This window comes from Monodelphis domestica, chromosome 2 (assembly GCF_027887165.1).
Source record: "Monodelphis domestica isolate mMonDom1 chromosome 2, mMonDom1.pri, whole genome shotgun sequence".
Classification (NCBI taxonomy): domain Eukaryota; kingdom Metazoa; phylum Chordata; class Mammalia; order Didelphimorphia; family Didelphidae; genus Monodelphis; species Monodelphis domestica.
In genome coordinates this window covers 210,163,054-210,177,867 of record NC_077228.1, presented here as the reverse complement: position 1 = coordinate 210,177,867, position 14,814 = coordinate 210,163,054, and the positions used below count along the sequence as shown (strand labels likewise).

Sequence of the window (14,814 nt, the reverse complement as noted above, 5' to 3'; positions counted from 1 at the left end):
AAAAAGAAGATGAGTATCATACCCAGCCCATCTACCGCCTTTCTTCCATTCTTTTCCCTCTTCCTTTTCTGCTCTCCCTTTCCCTCTGTTCCTTCCCCCTTCCCACTTCTCCATGGCTGTGTCTCCTTTGCCCTCAGATTTCCACAGTTTTCTCAATACTTGTGGCACTATTTCTTTTGGCCCCTTCAAATCACAGAATGGCAGAGGACCCACCCTCTTGCTGGCTTGGCTTTCAGCTGCCTTATTGGTCCAGGGGGCACCACAAACACTGCTAGCTAGTCATTGTGCAGATGCACTAATTGCTTGGTGTTGCATGGAAGCTGGGGACTGTGGGAGTGGACAAGGGCTTCCTCATCTAAAAGGGCTGATTCCTTTTATACTTTGGAGGGAAGGACATCTTCATGACAGAGGAACAGAAGAAATACTATAATGCCATGAAAAAACTAGGCTCCAAGAAGCCACAGAAACCAATTCCTCGGCCTCAGGTATAGTCTTTATGGGACAGTGGGGTTGGGGTAGTGGGGTAAGAAAAGCTCCCTCCCTATGAAGACCCCTCAACCTGCTCCTCAACACCCAATAATTATCTTTTGGATTGCTACCCTCACTGAGCCCACGTTTATGGAATTGTATAAATATTTTTTGTTTCCATGTCACCATACTGGCTCCCTGTCACATCTCAACACTCCTTTCTTCTTTTTTTTTAATTCTTCCATCTTAGAATCAATATTGTGTATTTATTCCAAGGTGGAAGAGTGGTAAGGGCTAGGCAATGTGGGTTAAGTGACTTGCTCAGGGTCATACAGCTGGAAAGTGTCGGACGCCAGATTTGAAGTCAGGACTTCCTGTCCTGACTCTCTATCTACTGAGCCCTGTAGCTGCCCCCTCCTCCTTTACTCTTTGGATAAGGGCTCCCTTGAAGGATAGGGATCTGGGGATGTTAGCCTTATCTCCCAAGTGGCCAATGCCTTGGCATGGTATAAACCAAGCAAAGGGAGATATCCCAGGCTGAGAGAGTTGTCACCCACCCAATGACAGTGCACTAGAGTGACAACTGTTACTCAATAAGAGATACTTCCCCAGAAAAGACCCTTGCCCTGAAGGATCCCACAAAAGATTCCCTCATAAGAATGGGTTCTAGATGGGCTTCCAGATGGAGAGAGACTCTCAGAGTTGACTCATTTTATCTCCATCCCCAACTCCTCACAATGTCTGAAAGCTCCCCTCCAGTGATTTGACACACCTTCTTTCTCTCTTTTCTGTCGGTTGTGTTCTGTGTTGTCTGCCTCTCTATGTGTCACATGGTTGTCGGTGTCCTCCCTGAACCCTACCAATGCCTATCTCCCATTCTGTGCTAAAGAACAAGTTTCAGGGCAAGATTTATGACTTTGTGACCAAGCAAATATTTGACATCGTGATCATGTTCTTGATCTGTCTCAACATGGTCACCATGATGGTAGAGACAGACGATCAGAGCGACCTGAAGATTAACATCCTTTATTACATCAATATGGTGTTCATCGTCATCTTCACTGGCGAATGCATGCTCAAGATGGTGGCACTTCGCCAGTACTACTTCACTGTCGGCTGGAACATCTTTGACTTTGTGGTTGTGATCCTCTCCATTGTGGGTGAGCCCTAGCTGCATGGTCGATGGGGCACAGATCTATGATCCTATTCTCTAGGATTCTATGATTTGGTCCATAGCCTTCCATCAGGACTCTACACATGTATACATGTAACAGCTATGCACAGACTTGAGTCTTCCCATCTCCATGCAGACAAGTTCACACAAAAATATGCCCCCACCAATCCATAGACAGAACTCAAGAAATACAAGCATGCTGATAAGCCCACATAGGCATATTTTGTTGTTCAATCTTGTCTGTTTCAGTCGTATCTGACTCTTCATGACCTCATTTGGGGTTTTCATAACAAAGATACTGGAGTGGTTTGTCATTTTCTTCTTCAGCTTATTTGACAGGTGAGGGAACTGAGGCCAACACAAGGAAATTACTTGCCCAGGGTCACACAGCTCATCAGTGTCTGAGGCTGGATTTGAACTCACAAAAATGAATCTTTCCGATTTCAAGTCCAGTGCTTTATTCACTATGCCACCCCTAGACATACTCTAAGGGTATATTACTTGGAGAGAATCTTTATTTCAATGCTGTACCTATATTCACCAGTGATCTCATTCAAAATCCCTTCCCATTCTCATTCTGTGTAACTATAAAGAGAAAGCTAGCTGAAGTGAAGAGTAGTGAAGAGAACACTGGATTTAAAGTCAGGGAGACCTGGCTTCATATCCTGCCTCAGTCACAGACTAGCTGTGTAACCCTGGACAAGTCACTTAACTTATATGGCCCTCCATTTCCTCATCTGTAAAGTGAGCTGAAGAAGAAATTGGCAAAACATGCCAATATCTTTACCAAGAGAACCCAAATGGGATCAGAACAGTTGGGCATGACTTAAAGGACTCCACAACAACAAAAGTCCCTTCCAAGGGCAGACAGGTGGCACAGCACTGGACCTAATCAGGAATATTCTTCTTTGGGAGTTCAAATCCAGCCTCAGACACTTAATGAGCTATGTGACCTTGGGGAAGTTACTTATTCCCATTGCCTCAGTTTCCTCCTCTGTAAAATAGGCTGGAGAAAGAAATGGCCAAACCACTCTCATATCTTTGCCAAGAAAACCCCAAAAGGGGCTATGAAGAGTTAGACACAACTAGAAAAAATGACTGAACTACAATGACAAAGTCCCTTCTGGCTCTAAATCTATGATACCATTATCTATGGTTCTATGATTTGGTCCATGGCCTTCCATCAGTGCTCTATACACATGCATATGTAACAGGCATGTGTAAACATGCTAACTCCCACATCCATGAGTTCACCCCTTCATATAGCAAGCACCCCTATACTGAAAGCCTAGCTGTACACACACACACACACACACACACACACACACACACAGAGATACATATGTTCCTGTAGAGGACATACAATCTCACCCACATAAAGCCCAAGACCTAGAACCTAGAACCTAGGAGCTGAATCTCTCCCCAAAATGTGGTTCAGCCTCAAAGGAAGAAGGTAAAGTAGTGATTCATTTCCTCCCATTCTCCTTTTTCTTCTGAGAAGAGGTTGTCTATTCAGAAGATCCCCTGGCAAAGCCTGGTAATAGCAAATTGGGGGACATCCCCAATGTCAGGGACTCCCCCAAAGGACAGAACCAGGAGCATTGGCAGCAGTGACAAATGAGCAAATTTAAGCTTGATGTCAAGAACCTTCCTAACAATCAGCTAACTAAGTGGAATGGATAGTCTCAAGAGGGAGCAGTTTAGATGGCTCAAGGGATAGAGAGCCAAGCCTAGAGATGGGAGGTTCTGGATTCAAATGTAGCCTCAGACACTTTCTACTTGGGTGATTCATGGCAAGTCATTTAAACCTTCCATTGTTTAGCCCTTACAACTCTTCTCCTTTGGAATCTATACTTCGTTTCAGTTCTAAGAGAAAAGGTAAGGATTTTTTAAAAAGGAGAGAGAGAGAGAGAGAGAGAGAGAGAGAGAGAGAGAGAGAGAGAGAGAGAGAGAGAGAGAGAGAGAGAGAGAGATTTCTTCCTCGTTAGAGTTCTTCTGGCAGAAGCTAAATGACCACTTGTCAGTATTATATACTGGGATTTTTTATTCAAGGGTGGGTTTGATTAGAAGCTCTGAGGGATCCCTTTCAAGTAAAACAAAGTCTATAATTCTGTAACTCCTAGGGAGCCAGCCAGACTATTAAGCTAAAAATCTAGCGTTTCAGGACCTCTTCCTAAGGAAAAAAAAAACAAGTTGTCTTCAAGGCCTACATGCTCTTTATTCCAAGGAACAAATGGAACAGCTAAATAACCATCCTTCTTCCTTGGTAGATATATTCACCTTCCCATAGAGAGGCAATTCCTAATATTTCTCTCTCTCTGTCTCCATCTCTCTCTTTCTCTGTCTCTCTCTCCCTGTCTCTGTCTATCTGTCCCTCTGACTTTCTCCTCTATCTCTCTATGTCTGTCTCTCTCTTTCTCCTCTATATCTCTGTCTCCCATTCTCTCTCTGTGTCTCTCTGTCTTTCTGTCTCTCTCTATTTCTCTCTCTGTCACAGGCCTTGCCCTTTCTGACTTGATACAGAAATACTTTGTTTCACCTACACTATTTCGAGTGATTCGTCTGGCTCGGATAGGTCGTGTCCTGAGGTTGATCCGAGGTGCCAAGGGTATCCGGACCTTACTCTTTGCCCTCATGATGTCTCTGCCTGCCCTCTTCAACATTGGCCTTCTCCTCTTCCTCGTCATGTTCATCTATTCCATCTTTGGCATGTCCAACTTTGCTTACGTGAAGAAAGAATCTGGCATTGATGACATTTTCAACTTTGAGACCTTTGGCAACAGCATCATTTGCCTTTTCCAGATCACCACCTCAGCTGGCTGGGATGGGCTTCTGAACCCTATCCTTAACAGTGGGCCCCCTGACTGTGATCCTGAGCTGGAAAACCCAGGCAGCAGCATCAAGGGTGATTGTGGCAACCCTTCCATAGGCATCTGCTTCTTTTGCAGCTACATCATCATCTCCTTTCTCATTGTTGTCAACATGTACATTGCCATCATTCTGGAGAACTTCAGTGTAGCCACCGAGGAGAGCAGTGAGCCTTTGGGAGAAGATGACTTTGAGATGTTCTATGAGACATGGGAGAAGTTTGACCCAGATGCCACACAATTCATTGCCTACAGTCGTCTCTCTGACTTTGTGGACACCCTGCAGGAACCGCTGAAGATTGCCAAACCCAACAAGATCAAACTCATTACTCTGGATCTGCCGATGGTTCCTGGAGACAAGATTCACTGCCTAGACATACTCTTTGCCCTAACCAAAGAGGTACTAGGGGACTCAGGTGAGATGGATGCCCTCAAGCAGACCATGGAGGAGAAGTTCATGGCGGCCAACCCATCCAAGGTCTCCTATGAACCCATTACCACTACCCTGAAGAGGAAGCACGAGGAGGTATGTGCTATAAAAATCCAGAGAGCTTACCGCCGGCATCTACTTAAGCGTTCAGTGAAGCAGGCTTCTTATCTCTACCGGCACAGCCAGGACAGCAGTGGGTTTGGGGCCCCAGAGAAAGAGGGGTTGATTGCCGAAGCCATGAACAAGATGTATGGGAACAACAGCTCCCAAGTGGAAGAGGATAAAGCAACAGGGGAGGCTGGCCCTGCCCTGGGTCTCATGCCCATTGATGCCCCAGATACAAGCCCGTCATCCCCAGAACCACAAGGGCAAGGAGTACGCCCAGGGGTCAAAGAGTCACTTGTCTAATAAGATGGGAGTAGATATTTCCTTCAATGGGCTCTGCCCCAGGTGGGCTCCCTTGGTGAACCCTGCACTCCAGCCTGTAGGTTTTAGTCGTGTAATGGAGACCTGCTTTGAGATGGGGTGATGCCCAAATCCATCTTGGTGGAAAAGATTTGGCCATTCAGGGGCTCACCCTAGAATCCAGAGACCTTTCTCCCAATCTTGCACAGTCCGTGTGAAATGTGAATTGTCTACTGCTGGCTGAAAGCCATGAGAACCTCAAGAGTTGGAGTAAGGAGCTTGAGTGTCCATACATCTGTCTCTCCTCATTTTCTCCAATTAGGCATCAAGGACACTCTCTCCCTCTCTCCTAGGGACTGTTATCTATCTCCTTTTTGCCCAGGGACTTTTAAGACCTGATTGCTTTCTTCAGGCACTCGCTCCATGGCCAGTCACATACAACTGAAAGCCCTAGCAAGCTATACTCAGCCCTCACAACCAATCCAGCTATGCTCACATCTCCAGTGTCTTAATAGCTACCTAGCCTCCTTTCCCCAGAAGAGTTCAGCCACCCATCCCCTCTCAGAAGAGAATGATGTCTTAAAGTTGAGTCCATGGGGAGCACCCATCATCTTTGGGGCCCATGCCAGCTCCAAGCATCTTCTAAATCCGGCCAGTACCCCCACCAGCCACAGGGCTCCCTGGGAATAAAAAAACGATTCATCAGAAATCTTATTGGTACTGACAGTGTCACAAATGACCTGGACCTTTGGTCCAACAAGTCACTGGGAATTTGTGGATCACAGAGACTTTCATTTGGAGATCCTGCTGAGACTTTGCCTCCTGGTCCTTATCCAAACTGATTAGATCTCCTTGGGAGCAGATATGGATAAGGATATGATTTTGAAATTTTATTTTTCTATGAAATGTGATCTACCAGGTGCCAAGATCAGCAAATGTGTTATATACCTCTTGTGCAGATGACAACATAAACATGGCTAAATTGCAAAGTTCTTTGCTGGGGTAGTCTAGACTGTGTGTGATGGGGGGTGGGAGGAGTAGAGGGTTCCTGCTATTGGAGGAAGGGGGTTTGGGAGGGAGAGTATCAGGAGAACAGGCTAAAGCCCACCCCACTCTAGAGAACTCCAAAGACTCTTTTCTCTTTCAAACATAGAGATTGCCTCTTTCTTACTCCCATTCTTACCTCTACCTCTCTCATTCTATCACTGTTTCCCTAAGGATGAGAGACCCTAGGAATAGAAAGGATCAATCTCATTTCTCTAGATGAAAGCAGTGAAGGTCTAGTAGTAGAACCTTTGAAGCCTCCAAGGGATCCATATGTTCTGGTCCCAAGTACTAAGAACCATAGCCTTGATAACCTACAAGACCTGAGGCCAAAGGTACCTCACTGTGGTCTCAGCTGATCTGCAGATAACCACCAGCTTCCTAGAGCTCTGCCCTGGTTGCCCCCCAGGAAATTAGGGAGAAAGGTCCAAGGCCAGAGAGGGAACCCAAGAGGCTGCTCAGGGAATGATTTATTTAAGACACACTTTCCTCTGTATATGTGTATGTATATATGTAAGCATGTATGTGTGAGCACATACATGGCAAGTTTGTCTGATGGCTGGGCCTCATGTTTTTCAGTTTGAATACCAGATTGTCCTAGGTTCCTCTTCCTCTTCTTCTCGTTTCTGGTGAACAATTTGACTAAAGTTCAGGAAACCGTAAAACCTTCAAAACAAGAGTACCTTGTATGTTTGAGAGAGAGAGAGACAGAGAGAGAGAGTATGAGTGTTTTGTGCACATGTGACAAGCTTGAGTTCTCATTGCTCATCTCTCTGGCACAGGGTCACTCTCCACCTCTCCATCTCTGGGTCTCTCAGCATCTCTAGGCATCTCTTCCATTCTCTCATAGTAGGTCTCTATGACTGTCTCCCTTATCTCTCTTATTCTTTACTTTGGGGTTTCCCTTCAACCCTTTGCATATTTTTCAGTCTCTTTCCCAACTATTTTTCTGGGTCTTTGTCTCTGTTTCCTTCCGCCTCTCTCCGTCTGTCTCAGTGTCATCTATTTTTTTCACAGTTTTCATTCAAACAGTAGAACTTTTCTCTACCCACCATCCTGGCCAGCCTGATTTTCCTTCCCTGGGTCCTAGGGCTTGACACTTTCTCTTAAAGCGATAGAAAATTCTTCAATTGAAAGCCTCTCCTATCAATCCTCTGAGGTTCAGGTTCTCCTTTCCCTGCCCTGCCCCACCCCACCCTTTCCACACATATTTTGGGCAAACCAGGACTGCTGACCAGTATGAACAGAAGTGTCCTTGGGGCTGGAATTGCCTTGAATAGGACTCATAATCTGGGTGGGGATGACGCAGCTGCTCTGAGCCAAGTAAGGAGAAGCCTGTTTTCTTTGTATATTTCTTATAATAAACCTCAACCCAAACCGGTCCTGTTGTCTGAGTTGAACAAGGGATAAAAGAAAACGTGGAAATAAGGGGCAGTATATATGAGGGGAAGGATGAAGGAATAATAGAGGGAAAGGGGGAAAACAGCAGGAAGGGACTTTGGAGATATCTTGTCTAATTCCCTTATTTTATAAACACAACTAACAGTGGAAATGATTTACCCAGACTCACACAAGTAGCAAAGGGGATATCTGGATGTAGGTCTTTTGATTCCAAATCTTTTACTTTTCTTTACAACACATAAAACAAAAGCCAGTAAAGATAAAGGGGCAGCTGGATGACCCAGGGGACAGAGAGCTGGACCTGGAACCAGGAAAACATATCTTCCTGAATTCAAATCTGGCCTCAGACACTTACTAACGGGGCGACCCTGGGCAAGTCACTTAACCCCATTTGCCTCAGTTTCCTCATTTATAGAATGAGCTAGAGAAGGAAATGGCAAACCACTCTAGTATCTTTGCCAAGAAAACCACAAATGTGGTCACCAAGAGTCTGACATAATTGAAAAAACTAAACAACAATAACAAGAGATAAAGGAGAGGGTACAGAAAAGGGAAAGAGTTGAGACTCTCCCCAGGCCAGAAGAGATGGGGGGGAGGGGAGGTCCAATCTCTGCTCCTTTGCTAACCCTTCTAAGAGAGATAGTATAGAGCAAATAATAGTGTTGAACAGGGAATCAGGAATCAATCAACCAGATAAACATTTATTCAAAGCCCATGCTGAACATTGGAAAGGAAAACGTATTCAAATCAGGTCTCTGATGCATGCTACTAGTGTGGTCTTGGGCAAATCACTTAGCCTCTAGAATGGTCAATTTCCTCAGCTGTAAAATGGGGATAATATCTGTGTATAATATCTATTTCATAGGGTTCTTCTTGAAACTGTTTGAATCCTAGGGTGACAGATTTAAAACTTAAAGGTTATTTTATTTAACCCTTTCATTTTACAAATGAGGAAATCTGATGTTGAGAGAGGTCATTAACTTTCCTGAATTATGTGGCAAAGTCAGGATTTGACTCCAAACACTGACTCAGAACTCAGCACTGCTTCCACCTATATTCTCCTTGTTAAAATAAGTTAACATATGTAAAAGCATTTTGCAAACTTGAAAGGACTATATTACTCTGTTATAATTGATATAATTAAACACCATAAAGGCCAGTCATATGTCCTGTCCTTTATAGTCCACTCCAGAACCAAGCTGCCTTATTAAATACTGGAAACCCCCCTGTGGGACAATCCCAGCTTTCAGCTCTTTTTGGCTAAATAACTGAATCCCCTCCTCCTGCCTTTGTAAGATCTATATGGATTCTCAGGCCTAGAGGTGCTTCCCAAGTAGATCCTTTTTTTTTAAACCCTTACCTTCCATCTTGGAGTCAATGCTGCATATTGGTTCCAAGGCAGAAGAGTGGTAAGGGCTAGGCAAAGGGGATTAAGTGACTTGCCCAGGGTCATACAGCTGGGAAGTGTCTGAAGTCAAATTTGAACCCAGGACCTCCCATCTCTAGACCTTGCTCTATCCACTGAACCACCCAGCTGCCCCCCCCCAGTAGATTCTTATCTTTACTCAAGTCTAGTCTCCCAGGGAAACTGAATGCCTTCTTAGTACAAAGTCCTGGGAATGAGAAGGGGTGACTAGAGCTGAGGAAGAAAGGCCTACCAAGGTCCCTTGCCCTCTACGATCATGATCCCCTTTTCTATTTTTTTCTGGGCTCTTGTAACCACCCCCATTTACTTCCAACCCTTTTGAGGAAATAAGCATTCTGACCCCTGGGGATCACATGAGCCATTTAAAATATTAAATCACACATCCATCTTCCCAGCTGCAGCCCCCAGGCAAAATCTCAGAAACCTGATTTGGTCTGGAAGTGGTAAATAGACTTGTACCCCTTCTCTTCCTTTTTTTTAATTAAAACTTTTTTTAGTTTTATTTTTATTCCATGCAAAACACTTCCATATTGGTCATTGTCTAAGAGCAGACTTAGACAGTAACCCAAACCCCCAAATAAAACGCTAAATACACTGATGTGAAAGAGAGTATTCTTTGATCCTCATGTATCCCACACCAACAGTTCTTTCTCCCTCCTAAACTTGACAGAAAGACTGATAAATCTGGAGTCCTGCTTACTTTCTGCCTCTGAGACCTTGGGCAAATTTCTCTCCCTGTTTTATTGCCTGAAAAAGGAGGGAATGGGACCGGAGGTGCTTCCTAACGCGCTTTTATTCCTAAATTCTAAGCGTCAGTCTTCCTGATTGCACCCCCTCTCTACGTCCCACTTCGATTTCTGTAGCTCAGTCTCCGATTCCGTTCCCACCCCCAGAAGGGAACGAGAGTCAGGGTGTAAGGAAAAGTGATACGGCAAGGACGACAGCAGAGGGGAGGAGGGCTGACATTAGGGAGGGGCGGCGGGGTACTATGTTGTTGTGTCCAGGCACAGAGGGAACAGCATGATCCCCAGTGTAATAAATAACCGTTATCCACAACCAGGCAGAGCTGGGCTGGAGAGTGTCCCCAGAGCTCCCCTCGGGGGCCCAGGGAACGCTCAGCCCCGCGTGAATAGGAATGAAGTTACAAAGGGCACATCTACATGATGGCCGCGGACCTCCGCGAGGCCCTGGGGGAGAGGACAGGAGGAGGAGGGGGGAGAGATGAGATGCAAGATAAGAGTTCTGGGGGGACAGAAGTCTTCTGGGGTCAATGGACACCGGAGGGAAATAGAGTCTGCCAAGACCCTCTTCATCCGTCCTTCCCTCCCTCCCAAGTCCGCTATATACCTCAATCGCCGTATTGCCCTGAAGTAAACATTTATGGCGGAAAACTCAACACAAAACACAATTTCGTCCCAAACCCTTCTCACTTGCCCTCCCCACCTTGGAGTGCTGAAGCGAGCCGCTGGGTCCTTAGCTAGGCAGACCCTCTTCCCCAGGGGAGGAGGGAGGAGGGATCACATCCACGCCGCCTTCGAAGTGAGGCCAGGAGGGGATGTCGGGGGACGCCGGGATACAGGGCACTCCCGTTCTCTTTGCCCTGTCCTGCTTTGCCCCGTGCCCCCTTTCTCCCGCTCCAGGCCCCCCACATCCATGTGCGCAAGCACAAACACGTCAGTCGGGCTAGAAGTCCTTGTAAAGACCCCAAGGCGCTGAGCTCAGACCTATTTTGTTAGTAATCCCCAAGCTGTTCCGTGGGCTGAACAGCTGACACTTTTACGGGGAAATGTTATTTGTTTTCCCCAAGAACATCTGTAAACACCCAGGAACATCTGGAACGGCCTGGAACCCATAGTTCCTATGACTGAGCTTGTTATTCTCCAGCTTCCAAAGGGAGGGAGGGGACGAGGGGAAGAAGAGAAGGGAGAGGAATCCAACGTTTCGTAAAGGGTCTGGGAGAGCAGAGGCCCCCTAGCCAGAGAATTCTTGCCCTCAGGATCAAGATATCAAGACACAAAGCAGGATGCCTTCCCAATAGTGTCCTCATAATTCTTTGTTGTTGTAGTTCTTATTACCTTTCCTGGTCCCTGGGACTTGGATCTCCACTTAGGGCTGTCCTTTCGCTTAAAACTAGGTGGATTTGATGTCCTACCATCAAACATGTCCAAACTTCATTGGCACTGTGCCACCTGCAAACTCACTATGTGAGTTCTGGGGTCAATGGACACCGGAGGGAAATAGAGTCTGCCAAGACCCTCTTCATCCGTCCTTCCCTCCCTCCCAAGTCCGCTATATACCTCAATCGCCGTATTGCCCTGAAGTAAACATTTATGGCGGAAAACTCAACACAAAACACAATTTCGTCCCAAACCCTTCTCACTTGCCCTCCCCACCTTGGAGTGCTGAAGCGAGCCGCTGGGTCCTTAGCTAGGCAGACCCTCTTCCCCAGGGGAGGAGGGAGGAGGGATCACATCCACGCCGCCTTCGAAGTGAGGCCTGGACCCTAGGCTCCCACTCTTATGTGAAGTCTGAGGAACATATTTCCCCTCTCTATCCAGAAAAAAAAAAATCCACTGCTCCTTCAGTATTGAGCATCCCCCCTATTCCTCTGGGGTTTTCGTATTTTAAACTTCCCTTGGTTTCTTTTTGTTTGTTTTTGCTATAATTTCACTGCAGATATCTCCAAATTTATTTCCTCTTAGAAATTTTTATGGTCGGGGCATTTAGGTGGCTCAGTGGATGGAATGCCAAGCATGGAGTCAGGAAAACCTGGATTCAAATTCACCCCCAGACACTTCTCAATTGTGGGACCCTGGGCAAGTCACTTAACCCTGTTTGCCTTCATTTCCTCATCTGTAAAATTTCCTGGAGAAGGAAATGGCAAACCACTCTGGTATCCTTACCCAGAAAACTCCAAATGGAGTCATGAAGGATTGGAGATATCGGAAAACAACGCAACCACTACCACAACAAAAGCAAATTGTATGCAGTGTGTATGTGTGTACACATATGTACAGATGTGTTTATGCACATATATTATGCATATGTGTACATACAATACATAAAGCCATGTGCATTGTACATGTAGTGTGTGTGTGTGTGTGTGCACAGGCACAACCTAGGTATGCCTAAAAAGTTGTGTTAAATCAAACATTGACTTATTTCAGGAAAAATTAAGATGTTTTATAATCAGTCAATGCATCATGATCCTTCTCTACTCAGAAGCTTTCTATGGTGTCCCCACCATCACCTCCTTAGCCCACTGAACAAACTCCTGGTCCTGGCATTTGAGGTCCCCCTGTTCTGGCTCCAGCCTATCTTTATGTTGTTGTCATTCAGGCATTTTAGTCGTATCTGACTCTTCATGACCCCATCTGGGGTTTTCTTGGCAGAGGTACTGGAGTGGTTTGCCATTTTCCTCTCCAGCTCATTTTATAGATGAGGAAACTAAAGCAAACAGGATTAAGTGACTTGCCCAAGGTCACCCAACTAGTAAATGACTGAAGCAGAATTTGAACTCAAGGTCTTCTTTTTTTTTTTACCCTTTAACTTCTGTTTTAGAAATGATACTAAGTATTAGTTCTACAGCAAAAGAGAAGGGTTAGATAAGTGGGGTTATGTGATTTACCCAGGGTCACATAGCTAGGAAGTGCCTGAGGTCAAATTTGAACCCAGAACCTCTCAACTTCAGGCCTGGCTCTCTACCCACTGAGCCACCAACCTGCCTCAAACCCAGGTCTTCTTGAATTCAGGTCCAGCACTCTATTCCTTGCTCTACCCAGCCACCCTTATTTCATGCTACTTCTCTTCAGGTTTCCACCAAACCAGACTTCCCTGCTTTCCCTCTCCTTCCTCTCTTCCTAAGAGAATTCCTTCTGTTTTTTCTATCTTCAATCTTTTGTTCATGCCATTCCCGTGGGCTTGGAGTTAATATCTCCTCTTTTTCTGTCTCTTGATGTCCCAAGGCCCTTCCTTCCAAGGCTCAAAACTTCTCATCCTTCTTAAAGTCTTTTCTGATCCTCATCTCCCTCCCAGGGAAAGTATTCTATCCCTCCTTATTCTATCCCTTCCTCCTGTCCCTCCCAAAGCAGACAAAGCGCCTAGAGTGCTTTGGACTGTCCTTTCGCTTAAAAGTAGGTGGATTTGACGTCCTGCCATCAAACATGCCCAAACTTCATTGGCACTGTGCCACCTGCAAACTCACTGTGTGAGCCCTGGACCTTTGTCTGCTTTGGGGAGGGACAGGAGGAAGGGAGAAAAATTGGAACTCAAAATTTAAAGTAAAAATGAATGTTAAAAATAAATAAAATGGAAGAAAGCTAAATAAATAAATAAATAAATAAAATGGATGGATAGATGGATGTATGGATAGACAGACAGACAGACAGACAATCAGATGAATAGATGGGTAAATAGATAGATACATAGATACATAGGTACATAGATAGATTATAGTGCTTGCCCAGGTCTCTCTTCTATCACACTCTCTGTCTCACAGCTGTGTTTGTACTCACCTTACCTCTCAAATAGTTTGTAAGCTCTTTGAGAGTCCTTAGTATAAGGCAGAATGTCTTGAACACAGAAGGTTCTTAAGAAATGAATGAATGAATAAATTAATTAATTAAGAAACACTTATTAGGCACTGTGCTAAACTGGGGACAAAAACAGAAATATTTGTTAAATATTATTAAACATAAATAAATTAAAAATATTAAATTTAAAATTTGTTAAATTGATCATTTGCCCTTCAGCAGGCAATAGTTAACAAGCACTTTTATCTGTATTCTCTTTCCCTCCTGAAAGTCTCTATGTCAGTTACATGGAAGCACTTTCTTGTTCCTCCTTCTCCTCCAAGGATTCAGGGCTCCAAGGGACTAGATTTATTTTTGAGGATTGACTGCCAAAATATCATTAACTTCTTTTTTTTATTTTAGCTTAGGTCCCCCCTTAAGTAAATCCCCAAGGAAATCTGAGTAAAACTTGAACCATCCAGGTTTCCCCCAGGTGTAAGTAGGATGGGCCTTGATTTCTACATAAGCAGTTAATCTATAATACAGATATCAAATACAGGACAGTCTTTATTTCAACCACCATAGAGAATCTATCATGTAAAAAGTATTCACAGATGCCCCAGAACAAAGGCAGAAATATAAAGCACTGTGGCAGTTAGATGGCACAATAAATAGAGTGCCAGGTCTGGAGTCAGGAAAACTCTTCTATGTGAGTTCAAATATGGTCTCAAATGCTTGCTAGTTATGTGACCCTAATTAAATCATATAACCCTGTTTGACTCAGTTTCCTTATCTGTAAAATGAGCTGAAGAAAGAAAAGGCAAACCACTTCAGTATCTTTGTCAAGAAAGTCCCAAATGGGGTCACAAAGAATCGGACATTACTGAAAAACAACTGAACACAGACTTTCTACCTATCTAAGGTACACAGTCTAAGCAACTCACAACATTATTATGGCAAAGTCCAGACCTGTTGGACTGCCCAAATGGTGGCTTTAATTCTCCAGTCCTACTGAGTATTCTCTTCCTTCTCCAAGATACAGTGGAGGAAATCTTCCCATCAGAAGCCAGTGTCTGATTCTCTAACTC

The 14,814-nt window shown here is 44.8% G+C and overlaps 1 protein-coding gene across 1 annotated transcript in view; it reads left to right on the top strand.

The window, feature by feature from the left end:
- Positions 1-1,348: 1,348 nt before the first annotated feature.
- Positions 1,349-14,814, top strand: part of CD79B (CD79b molecule) — a gene marked incomplete at its 5' end in the record, with an annotated part of 29,952 nt that continues 16,486 nt past the window's right edge. The window contains 3 exon segments of the mRNA NM_001195408.1: positions 1,349-1,360; positions 10,953-10,957; positions 10,959-10,968. Of these exon segments, the coding sequence (NP_001182337.1) occupies positions 1,349-1,360; positions 10,953-10,957; positions 10,959-10,968 (27 nt within the window).